At 32.1% G+C, this 13,948-nt stretch overlaps 1 protein-coding gene across 1 annotated transcript in view; it reads right to left on the reverse strand.

The window, feature by feature from the left end:
- The window catches only part of LOC139510193 (cholesterol side-chain cleavage enzyme, mitochondrial-like), a 30,679-nt gene extending 18,235 nt beyond the window's left edge, over positions 1 to 12,444 (reverse strand). The window contains exon 1 of the mRNA XM_071296650.1: positions 11,800 to 12,444. Coding sequence (XP_071152751.1) covers positions 11,800 to 12,416 — 617 coding nt within the window. The 5' untranslated portion in view covers positions 12,417 to 12,444. The remainder of the gene's footprint in view (positions 1 to 11,799) is intronic.
- Positions 12,445 to 13,948: the final 1,504 nt, after the last annotated feature.

Here is a 13,948-nt window from a genome sequence, read left to right on the forward strand (position 1 = left end):
GATTTCTTCTTGACCAAGTTTTAATTAATTTCTTTGTGACCAGAAGTCTCTGCTCAATTATATCAACAATTTTATCTCAATCTACATCAAAATGGATTCCCAGTAAAGTGAAATCTGTTTTACCCCAGGATAGTTTTTTTCAAGACATAAAACATCATTACTATACTTTTTGTTCCCAATCCAAACTACTTGCATTTTTGTGAAATTAATATTAAGCCCTGAAAGTTTAGCATACCATTCTAATTCAATTAATGAGACTGTTCACTTCCGTCTAAAATTAATGATGTATCATCGGCAAACTGTGACAACTTATGTTCTACTCTCGTCACATTTATTCAATTTTTTTTATTTCCACGAATTCTGATTTCTAAAATTTCTGCACACAGTAAAAATAGATAAGGTGATAAAGGATCACCTTGACGGCAACCACGTCCTACCTTAAAAAAATCTGAAAGATTACCTCCTTGATTAACAGCAAATGAAATATTTTTGTAGAACACTTTAACCCAGTTTATAATGTATTCTCCAAAATTTTGAAAATCTAAAACACTATTAAGAAAATCCCAAGAAATAGTATCAAAAGCTTTTTCAAAGTCAATCAAAAGTAATAAAACAGGTATGTCATTTTCTTCAGTAAATTGTAAAATGTCATAGATTAATCTGATATTAACCCCAATATAGCACCCACTAATAAAACCAGTCTGATCAAGATCAATCAGTTTACATAATTACATAACACTTTTTTAAATCTACTAGCTATAACTCCTGAAGGTGTAATATCACCAAATCATGGTACGTCACATCCGGTTGTATACGAAAGTAGGTCGAAAAAAATATTCCCCTGAATTTGACAGTTGTAGGTAATTAATCCTACATTTTATTGCAGTAAAACCATTTCTGTGTCATAAACATATGTCTTGGGTATTTCAAAACACCATTATTTTTTATTTGGGATTTCTATAGAAAATTTTGTAATCTTGAGGTTACATGGTGACTAAACCTTGTACACAGATACAATAAGGGGAGAAATTTGATTGGTTAACTTCCAATGATGGTTATTTTCTTATATGCAATGAAATGTTATGTGAATTTTTTTTCTATAGAACTGGACAGGTTAAAACTTTACTCATGCCAAGTATTTCTTTATTTGAAACAAGGATAAATTCTGCACATTTTTTTGAAAAGTGCAAATTTAACAAAGACTAATAGGGGAAAATCTATGGTGGTATTACACCTGAACCAATTCTGTAAACAGTATTTAATAATGATATAGGTCGCCAGTTTTTAAGAAAATGTCTTGGTTTATTATCTTTTGGCAAACATGTTATACTCCCTTGTTTTTGAGTAACCGATAATTCCCAATAATATATCCATAATGCCCGCGTCACACTGTCCCGATTTTTACGCCGATGGCAACACGATTATGGAAATTTTCAAAATCGGGACTGATCGTATCCAGATCGGGCCATTCGTAGTGTCATCTTTAACCATCGTAGAACCATCGGCCACTTTTTCTAGCCTTCGGGGACAACTTCGGGAAGGGTTCTAAATTTTTTAACATGTTAAAAAATCCCCGAAGGTGCGTCCGATGTTTATGTTTCGTATTGAGTTCGTATCACCATCCTCACCATCGTAATGTCACCGGGAATGCATCTTTGAACATCGTATTGCATTCGTGTTTCCATCGTTTCCATCGGGCAGTTTTGACATTACGATGTCTACACGAATGAATCACGAAGCTAACCGAAGGTCTTACGATGGCAACACGACTTCGTGAAGACCTCGTAATCCCGTCGTGATGCCATCGAATAAAAGTACGAAGGTGACAAGATGGAACTACGACGGCAATAAATCCAGCTAAATGTAAGTTAATTTTCGCGCTTAAATTCATTTAAAGTGCCATGCGCGATATGCACTGGTCAGTCTAATATGACAGTTAAGAAAGACGTTCACAAAACATGGACCTCATATCATATGATTCTATGAGAACAAGAAAGTCGACAGCGTTGTTTCTATTAATTCAAATGGAACAAGAAGAGCATCTATTACAGGCTCAGGATTTACTTTTACAAATAAAATATTATTTTTTGTCAATTTTTCATATCAAATAACATAATAAAAATCATAAACGCACCTCGTTTACCAACACTGCAGGTACACGTATATAGGGTAACCAACTTTTTCTTCATTATTCTGATTTTTTATGTATCGTCTGAGTTGTTGTCACACGAATGTTTACTCCATAAACATTTTGTTTTCTATATGTCATATTTTGCCGCATTTGTTGCTTTCCCCACATCCTTCCTTTAGTCTATATTATTATGATATTCTCCTGGAAAGAGCTCTTTTTGAATAAAAGGGATCAACGAACCCATTACCTTACCTTTAAGATAGATCAGTAAACATGGGCATAATTATGGGTGATTATTCAGACTAGTGCACACATTTTACAGTTCAAACAAGGCAATGCCGAGCGTGGCATCCCCTGGTATGTAACATATTGGGGACAAATATGGACACTATATTTGTATATGACACATGAAGAAAATGGTAAATTGAATACGCATATTTGATACATAAACTATTTTTTTAGAAATCAACCAAATTATTCAGTAACTGGAAATACCCACGGTCTTCCGTCTTATGATTAAACCAAAAATTAAATGTACAATATAATATATATTCAATACTGATCAAACAATTTAAAACGCGTGATGCCTTCGGCATATAACTAAATGCATCGTAAGCTGTACACGACGTCTTTTAGACATCGTATGGCCATCGCGCCATCATCGTAATCCATCGTGTAGCCTTCGTGATCCATCTTGTAGGCTTCGGCTGAGATATGAAGCTCAAATACCGTCTTCGGTTAACCTTCGTATGTCCATCTTTTGCTATCGTATATACTTTCGGCACCCTCGTATATACTTCGTTATTCATCGTACTTGCTTCGGTCACTTTTGGGTATTTTAACGAGATCGGGACCAACTTCGTACGAACTTACAATTTTCGCATTCGGGTGTCCATCGTATATAAAAATCGGGACAGTGTGACGCGGGCATAATGTAATGCTTTTACAACAAATGACTTTAAATCTCTCCAGAAAAACTTAAAAAATTCAGTTGAAAAAAAAACATCAGATCCCGGTGATTAATCATTATTCATCTTTTGTAAAACACAACTTACTTCATCAATAGTTATTCCCCTTCTAGACTCGTCTATATCTCTACAGATAATTTATTAAAATTAAAATCCTTTAGGTCCCTTTCCAAATCACTGGCTTTACAACAATTGACCTCCCTTTTCTTGTATAAATTTTCATAAAATGTTGTAACCTCAGTCAAGATATCAAACTGGTTAACAACAACTTTACCATCTTCTAACTCTACTCTTGGGATAAGTTTGTTTTTGAATTTTTTTTTATTCAAGCCCACAAAAATATTTTGATGGTTTTTCACCTTCCTCGACCTACTTAACTCTAGACCGTTTAATTCTACTCCTCAATTTTTCTTGTCTTATCATTTCTAATTCTTGCTTCTTACTTTCTAATATTTGCCACGATTTTTCATTTAAAGCAGCTTTTAAAACTTTAATTTCTTGTAAAAGTTTTTTTCCTTTATATCCCTTTGTTTTCTCTTGTAACTAGAATACGAGATAGTTTTACCTCTAATTTCTAATAATAATATCTCAAGAAATAATTGGTTATCAATAGTTAAATGGAGATCATCATTAATACAAATTTCTGTATACTTTCAAAATTATAGACCAATGCACCAAATTGTTTTTTTCACTTCTATTTTTTTTTTCTTTAACAATATCAATATATTCCTTGTCATATAGTAGAGAATTGTTGAACTTCCACAGTCCTTTACCACGTATAAAAGGGTTAAATTCTAGATCTAGAACCACAATGCAGTGGTCTGAACGGTAGCTAGACTCTATTTTACAATTTGATAAATTTGATAACAGAGAATCTGAAATTAGAAAAAAATCTAGTCTAGCTTGTTTAAAAGGCATATCTTCTTAATTCTGGAAAAACTTCTCTGAAAGGATCTACAAGTGACCATTGTTTATAAATCGTCTATGATTTCTAACAATGTATCTCTAGCATTAGAATAATTTTCCTAATGCTTTCTCTGAAAGTATCTACAAGTGACCATTGGTCTATAATTTCTACATTTTATCTCTAGCATTAAGATTATTTACATGTAAATAATTATAACAATCAATATTTGGATACAATACTAAATTAAAATCGCCACAAAGTATAAAACTTTCATTTCCAAAATCTTCAACAGTGTTCATAATCTTGTCATAAAAATTAGGACTGTCTGTATTAGGACCATAAACTGAGACAAGAGTTATCTTTTGTTCACCAATCACAATATATAGTGCTATGTAATTACCATTCAAATCTCCCTTTTCTTTAAATACTTTAAATTCAAAATTATTATTCAATAAAATTGGAACTCCTCTTGAATTTGATAGGTAAGACGAGAATGAAATTGTAGGATACACAGAGGTCTTGACCAGATCTTTTGTTACCTCATTTAGGGCATACGATACAGTTTTGATCCCGTATTTAAAGTTTGATGAAAATTTGCATACAGGCTATTTTTTTGCCTGATATGTAATAAAAAATATACCTTCATGTGTTACTTTTTGAGTTAAATGAGGTCGAAATTTTGTATATTTGCTCAAAATTCGGATTTGTTGCCGTATTTTTCCTTTCGAAAGAAAGACATAACTTTTTTGTTTAAAAAGATAAACACAAATTGTTTTTTTGTTAAATAATTTGTTATTTCTGTATTTTATAAGTATCCTAAAAATTTATGCATTTTTATTCAGAAATAACTCATATTTATCAAATGGTCATGAATTGAGAATTTTTTTTGCTGTATATTTATCAAAATTAAAAAAATTGCACTATTTACAATTTTATCAAATTTGGTCCACATAATCTCCCTGCAAAATGAAACAAAATGTCGTTTTAAAAAATCGGGGTCCATGCACTCGTTTTCAAATTATATCAGTTTGAATGATAAAAATCAATCGAAAAATGCATCTTTTCCCGATATGTCAGTTTGACGTCGCAACGTTAGCAACGTCATTACCTCCCCTGTAACTGTATCGTATGCCCTTAAGGTCATCTTTGGTTGTTACATCTCTCAATGAAAACTTAATCTCTTAGAACATCCTCACCCCTTCTCGTCCAATGAAAAGTCATTTTTTTTTCTCTAATTTTCACTAGTACATGGCTTTCCATGCAATATGAAATGCTATACATGAATGACTTTTTATTGTAGGTTATCTATGAAAGTGAACTCTTTTATAACTGCACTAACGAAGTGTACAATCCCCTGAGGCATTTTCCTTTATGAAAAAAGCCTACTGATTAAAGATGAAAGATAAAAGATTAAAACAAAAACATTTTGAATTTTGCAATTTTTCATACATTTTCTAATGAAACACATATATAGAATATGATTCCAAAAAAAATGAAATGGGGATAACGATGTAGGTACAATAATATTTATATACTTGACATTTGAGTGAATTTTTTTTTTTTAGTCTTTCAAGAAAACAATGCCAGACTGCTGGTAAATAAAGCAAAGGATTTTTTTTCTCCAAAAAAACACAATACATGTAAATTTATCATTAAAAAGTAACCATCTAATGTTGAATGGTCTGAATTCAAATATGTATACAGCGAGTTTAATAAATTAAAAAAAAATCAAATTTCAAAAAGGGGATTCATATAACATTGTGTGCTTTTTTAAAATAAAAAATCTCAAGATATAAAGTATTTTACCTGAAACAGAAGAAAAACAATTTATCCTTTTGGTCCTCATAAACTATGTCAGAGCTCATTACCTATGTTTTACATTCTCTTCATATAAAAAATGAACTCTTATTTAGGTTTGAATATAACATTAAGAAAGGATCATTTTGTAACGTCACTCGAAAGTGTGAATTTGTTCTAAATTGATCAGCCAATACTTGATCATGTTTCACGATGGGCTTAAATCTTCATAAAACATGACCAAGTATTGTCTAACCTATAAATCAAGGTCTTTTTAAAAGTTAAGGTTTATGTACCCTTCTGTAGCCATTTTTGTACGAACTTTTCAAACTTCAATTGTATCAAAACTACAGATATAATGAATAATAGAGATAGGCCATTTTGTACATATTCCAAGGGGAAACTTGATGCAAAGCATTATTTTTTACTGTTTCATTGCATTTAATAGAAAAAGAGGACTTTGTGGCAAATAAATCAAGATTTTTATAGAAAATCCACAGCCTTTATCCTTGTACTCTCATATTTGGCAATTTGATGACTGATAGATACAGGATTATTGCATGCAGTGCTAGCATAGATTTCCTTAAATCAAGTTTATAAATGTAGTTATTGGTTAAGACAAGTATAAATATGGCCAAAATCAAGTACACCTTTTAGGGTGCGCTCGACTTTAGTGACTCAACACGAGGTGTTTTGGAATTTACAGGTTACTTAGAACTTTTTGTAAAAAATAAACACTAGCACATCATAGAAAATCAAGTGAGTAATTTATGTTTCAAATTTTATAACAAAAATCTCTGTATTAAAGGCTGTGGATTTTCTATAAAAATCTTGATTTATTTGCCACAAAGTCCTCTTTTTCTATCAAATGCAATGAAACAGTAAAAAATAATGCTTTGCATCAAGTTTCCCCTTGGAATATGTACTAAATGGCCTATCTCTATTATTTATTATATCTTTAGTTTTGATACAATTGAGGTTTGAAAAATTCGTACAAAAATGGCTACAGAAGGGTACATAAACCTTAATTAAACCATTGATATCAAAACTACTGTTGGATTCATTTGAAACTTCTGAGTGAGTTCTTTTTGCTGAAGGTTCTCTACTAACTTTACTCTCTTTATTAGCGTCCCTTTTAGCTTGCAGCAGGGTTTGAACACTTTTTACTGGCTTTGTCTGACCAGAAGGTCTATCTGAAATTCTGTTTCCGCCAGGCATTTTGTCAATATACTTTTACTTTACCTCAGTTGTGAGTTCTTTTCAATTCTTTATCAGGTCGGGACCACTACCTTATATGGAAAAGCATAAATTAGCATATGTTCTCGCACATGTAATTGTTTATTTACATGTGACGCAATTTATTTTTACTTAGGTTTTTGACCAATCCACTAAATGAGTCACAATGCATGATGGACTACTACGTGTTTACAATCAACCAAGAACACGTGTTATTTACTGAAATACAACACATTTTTTCGTGCAATGCGGGATTCACAATTTCGCTTAGTTTTTCATTTTGTGTATCCTCATTTATAGTTCGTGATATAAAGTATTACTTCCATGCTCAGATTAACGAAGAGTTGTTTCTATGTGAGAAAAAAAGGGTTTGTATTACCCGATATATAGCCATTAACATGTTTGATGATGGCACAGAGATTTCATGTATTTGTCCACCAGAAGCAACGAAACAACAGCGAAAAAAACACAATTACCCATGAAACAAACTTACTGGTGTAAAGTAAGCCGTCGATAACAGCCGGTGCTGATATTCAAGAGTACAGCAATGTTCGTATAGATAATTAAAGGCAAATGTGGGATCCTTGAATTTTGTGTTCGTAAAAAAGGCGAAGAAATATTTACATACAAAAAGTCATGGCAGTGTTAACAAAATTTATAAGTATTTTTGTTGGTCACATTTCAGTATATGATATGGGACTTCCAAACTGTTCCCTTTTTTTTTGAAGGTAGTGAAGTCAGCAACTGTAGTTTCAGTTTGTTCGTTTTTTAACGGGCTCGAACATTTGCCAAACTGAATAAAATCATTACAGCTGATTTCTTAAACCTGCAAAGTAAAACTTTGGTTGGCTTGCTTGCTTTGTTTGTATAGTTGTTTATACAAGCTTTGAAAATAAGATTGACATCTTTAAACAATATATACATATATAGGCATATAGTTTAACTTGTATATTTTATATTTTGTACAATATATACAAACAAGCAAGCAAGGTAACCAAAGTTTTGCTCCACATGCATAAGAAATAAGCTGTAATGATTTTATCAATATGTATGTGCGACAAGGTGGAAAATTTGATATGTTTTGTGAAAATTGCAGCGTTGGATCTATAATAAAAAAGAAGATGTGGTATGATTGCCAATGAGACAGCTGTCCACAAGAGACCAAAATGACACAGAAATTAACATTTATAGATCACCGTACGGCCTTCAACAATGAGCAAAGCCCATACCACATAGTCAGCTATAAAAGTCCCCGATATGACAATGTAAAACAATTCAAACGAGAAAACTAACGGCCTTAATTATATAAAAAAAAATGAACGAAAAACAAATATGTAACACATAAACAAACGACAACCACTGAAATAAAGGCTCCTATACAATATAATTTTTTTTGATGGGATAGATTTCTTGTCCTTTTATATATTTAATTGGGCCGGTTTTTTTTGTTTTTTTTTGTTGTTTGGATTGTTTTACACAAGTAATTTTTGGGTCATTAATAGCTTACTTTTCAGCATTGGACCTACGACTGCTTCTTTACTAAATTATGTCTTTGTTGGAAAGATGTCTCATTTGGCACTCATACTTCATCTTCTTATTTCTATATACAAAGCACGTTTTAGAAAGAAAAAAAATAGGTAATATGGCACCCACTATGATCCAGAGACTTTTAATATTGGAGATATTTTACATATGTCAACAGGACAGCAGCCGAACGATAAAAAACCTCTGAGGTATATTTTGTGATAAAATTAGCAACAAACGGATATTATCGATGGATGAATTTAAACTATAAAAAATGTATTGAGCTATATACCGTACCCGCTCAGTGGCGGATCCAGGGGGGCGGGGGTTCCGGGGGATGGACCCACCTTTTTTGGACGATCAGTGTATTCGAATGGGGACATGTAGTTGGAACCCCTCCCCTTTCGTACAGGGTTAGGACCCCCCTTTTTAAAATGGCTGGACCCGCCCCTGCCGCTTTCATAACACTTCTTTTTAGCATACTGAATATTATGATGTAGTTCAGGTCCTGATAAAAAAAAAATACACATTTAGTACAGAAAGAAGTGTTTTAATGAAAGTTTCGTGTTTTTCTAGGCAGAAATGATTTTGCAATGACATTATACAGGTTTAAAAGAGCTCAAATGATTTTCTTACTGGACAGTGGTCATTTCATTGGATATTTCACTGTGTCATATGTCGTGAAATTACTGCAGGTTCAATTTATAACAATGCACAAAACCGGTTCAACTACTTTTGCAAGGCGAAAAAGAAAGTCGAATCGTGAAGCCAATAAACAATATTTTTTTAATCTGAGCATGCAAATTGAAGATTACATTATATATTTTACATTAGATATATTTGCAGAATAAAAACTTTGTTAATGAGAGTCCCAGACAATATATTAATTGACTGTTTTCCCACTAATTCCACGTGTTTTAAGTAGTAGTTTACTCGTAGTAGCCCACAATGCATTGTAGTTCATTGAGTCGATTGGTCAGTTTTTCAAGGCCATATTGGCCTTGTGTTTTGGAAATTACTATGCAAATATATTCTGACGTCAGAAAATCTAGAGTTCTCGACCTGTTTATCTAGTTGTAATATTGAGAATTATAAATTCAAGATTCTTATCCATATCTAGAACTAACCTTTAATTATAATGGTTCATTTGCAACAGCGAAGAAACGTCTCAGCGAACAAGCACAGAAAGCTCTTTTTAGTCTCTATACAAAGATACGCAACCTCTCAATACCTGTCGACTTACAATTACAACTGTTTGATGCACTTGTACTTCCGATTCTGACATATGGATGTGAAATATGGGGATTCGGAAGCAATTACATGTTGGAAAAAATCCATCTACAGTTTTGCCGGAATGTGTTGAAAATTAGATCGTCGACACCAAATTTTATGACATATGGAGAACTTGGTCGTACACCAATAGATACCGTAATAAAATGTAGAATTGTGTGTTTTTGGAACAAACTTCTCACCAATGAAAATAAACTTAGCAGTATACTTTATCAAATTATGTTCAACTTAAAATATAACCACACTTTCAAATGGATGGATTATATTAAATCGATCCTAGACAATGCCGGACTAAGCTATGTTTGGACTCAGCAATCACCATTAAATATAAATCAACTAAAAATCGTACTGACAGAAAAACTAAAAGATTCATTCATTCAATAATGGCATAGCCAAATTGACCACTCATCCAGAGGAGAATTTTATGGACTTTTTAAAACAATCTTTGGCTTAGAAAACTATCTTTTAAAATTAACAACATTCGAACGTAAATATATTTCAAAATTAAGATGCTGCAATGTAAAAATCCCAGTAGAGCTGGGAAGACGGTATAACATTCCAAAAGAAGAGAGGACATGTAATTTGTGTTTAACTGCAATTGGCAATGAATACCATTATTTATTTGACTGCAATTCTATATTAGTAAAACATATCAGAAATCAGCATATTCCAGAGTACTATGTGAAATATCCGACTGAAGCAAAAATGAAAGGACTTCTGGCATTGACTAATATTAACGTACTTAAAAATGTGTCTTTATTCATTTCAAAGTTAACTAAAATATTATAATATTAAAATATTACAATGTAAAGTAAAGTAATTTTCTATATATTTCATTTCTAAGTTGTTTTATTTATTTCTTTAATTGTATGTGATTGTATTTTGTAATTTACCTCTTGTTTCACATGTCAATGTGACGGAGTGTTTTTGAAATAAAGCATATTGTATTGTACTGAGAATATCACAAAACTTTTAGGTCAAATAATTAATAAATTCCAAAATCTTCGTACATGAAAATTTCACAAAGTATAGTCCATTCTCATATGTATCAATTTCTCACCAAAATATGTAAATCCACATCTAAAAAACATAAACTTTTGCAAAAATGTAGGAGCTGAAAATACGTGTGTCATCAGCTCGGCAGCCATCTTACTCCTCTCCGAAACCATCATATTGTTCATGGCAAGTACAAATCAGGTAATAAATCCCATTCGATGTTACTATACCATTTAAAAATACTGAACAACCATATATATATATTTGTCATCATCATAAAGAAAGCTGAATTTAATATTTTGTTAACAGAAAATAGTTTATTATCCAATATTTCAGTAATCAAAGGTCATTTTTGAATTGTTGTCAAGTGTCAGCCCAATGACAGAAAGAAACTGCATAAACTGGGAGTAACCAATTTCAATTTTTTTTTATATATAGCACCAAAAGCCTCACAGTTGAGATCACGAGTAAGCCTCACAATTTAGAACATGAGTAACTCTCACAATTTAGATCATGACTTGTTACTTGTATAACAACAACATTTTCTGTTTCGTATTTAATAAAAACAAAATCAACTGATTGTTTTGCATAGATTCAGCTCATTTAGACGGGCCGATTTAGACGTAATTATGAATAATTTTGAACTCGAAGTTGGAAAATTTTGGTTAGTTCTTCGAACAAATGATGTTGATTTGGTTGGTTTTTTTTTTTTTTTTTTTTTTTTTTTTATCTATTTCCTAATTTAAAAGGAAGCTGTTTTTTTACATAAGAGTTTCATAATCTAACAATTCTATGTTGTATAGTCAATGGTGAGATTTCGGAAGCGTTTAGTATGTTACTTTTTTTTTTTAGATTTAATACATTTTCTTTTCTTACGCCAGTATTCGGTTAGCTTTTTAGATTATGCCTATTAACTGAGTAGCTAGATAAATGAAATGTTCACAGCTTACCTTATTAAGAGTCCCTTTGGGTATCCTTGGTCCTCTCTGTGTCGCCTTAAATGTTTGAAGTCAACATGTTGTGGGTATCTACCTTCAGCAGCTTTCAATTTCTCAACATCATCTGCCTCAAATAAAAATACCATTTTCTTTCCAAAAGCTGAAAATGTGTAAACTGGACCAAATGCTTTATATTTTTTCATCAACATTTCATGGGCATTTGAACCAAATATACTGATAAACTCACAAACATCACCAGTTGTATTTCTTAAAAGCTTGGTCGTTAATGATTCCTTTCTCTGTCTTTTGCATGGAGGTGAATTTGCTTGAAATCTTGTAATACTTTTTGATGAAGATTTCATTCCATTTCTTTCTTGATGGGTTTCTATCTCGACTAATGAAGAGATGGCAGTCCTATATTCCGTTATATTGAAGTAAGGTTTTGCTTCGTATGTTTTAATTATAAGAAAAGAAAATAAGTTGTTCACGATTCTCAAAAAAGTATAACTCATCAATTCGAATATCTTTTGATGAAAAAAGTTGAATCCAGACTTCAAAACAAGTAGAAGTAGTATTATTGCAATACTTCCTCGAATTATATCGAAGTTAATCATTATAGAACTTGACATACCATGTATACATGTGAAATATGTTGCATCTAACTAAAATTGATATTTTGTTATTTTTCACATTTATGCGGGTTTAATCAAAGACTTTCAATTCGAAGGCCACCAATATGTCATCAACATAGCGAGAAAATCCTGCACCTGTAGGCGGGCTTAAGATAGCCCTAAAAAACTGTGTACTAGTTCAGTGAAAATGGAAGTCACATTAACTTCAAAACATATAAAGGAACAAGAATTAAAAAACATAACACGTTTATCACGATTCAGATCGATTCATTATCTACACTGTCTACTTTTAAATGTTTGATTGTGTTTTTCTCTGATCCTGATTTGTGCATTTAAATATTAGGAGTTTGGTCAGTTTGAATTCTTTTGTTTATAATCCTGTACTTGTACTCATTTTCAAAAAATATCGAATTTTTCAGTACACCAATGCTCATTTTTTTTTTTTTTTTTATTTATCATGTAAATTGCAGCTGTAAGGGTTTAAATGAACGTTTGTAGCATTTACGAGTCAGGACATTAATAATAAACACGATTTAGATCTACTAGTATTTTGATAAGATAAAAATATATTTAAGTCCGATTTTTGCGTAATTCATGACCAGACTCAAGCTAGCGAACAATAAGGAAACGCGCCAAACTGATCATGTCTAAAAACGGGCGTATGACATTTGCGCCGATTTTGAATATTTTCATTTTTTCATTTGCGCCGATTTCATTTTTTCATTTGCGCCGATTTTATATTTGCTCCTAATTAGATTTACAGGTAAGTTAATACTTGTACATTTACTGTACTTATACCATTGATAAAATCTGGTTATAATTGTTCATTTATGTTTAAATTACTTTTGATTCATATTGTTCTTGAACTTCGTTGTAACATGATGGACAAAGTACACACTGAAACGAGCCGAGGAGTCAATTCTTTAGTAATCGAGGGCCATACATATCGGAAGGTTAGTGTCCTGAAACATAACAACATATCTTACAAATTTACCATAAATCGTGTAAAGCCAGTCACCACGGATTCTAGTGTCAAAACACTGATCGAGCATAAACATGTGGCAGATGTCCGAAAGACAGAGGTTAAAGAACTACGGGTACTGTCAAGGAAAAAGTCTGGAGGTGTATCTTCTAGGCCTTCTTTCATCTCCCCGTAGTGAGCAGGGGACAACAGTTTTCCCGTTTGAATGGTTTTACACTAGTAATTTGGGGCTTGTTGTTCGTTGTGAGCCAAGGCTCCATGTTGAAGGCCGTGCATTGACCTATAATGGTTTACTTTTATAAATTGTTATTTAGATGGAGAGTTGTCTCATTGGCACTCACACCACATCTTCCTATATCTATGTTATGATTGACAATTCATTACATTTATACAAACGGCTAGTGGAAGAGGTCTAAAATGATAAAATAAAAATTACATGACTTGGATGGAGAGTTCTCTCATTTGCACTCATACCACATCTTCTTATATCTATTCACCTGTAATTTACCTGTAAAAAAATCGGCGCAAATGAAAAAAATAATAGGCG

Source organism: Mytilus edulis, chromosome 2, assembly GCF_963676685.1.
Source record: "Mytilus edulis chromosome 2, xbMytEdul2.2, whole genome shotgun sequence".
Taxonomy (NCBI): Eukaryota; Metazoa; Mollusca; class Bivalvia; order Mytilida; family Mytilidae; genus Mytilus; species Mytilus edulis.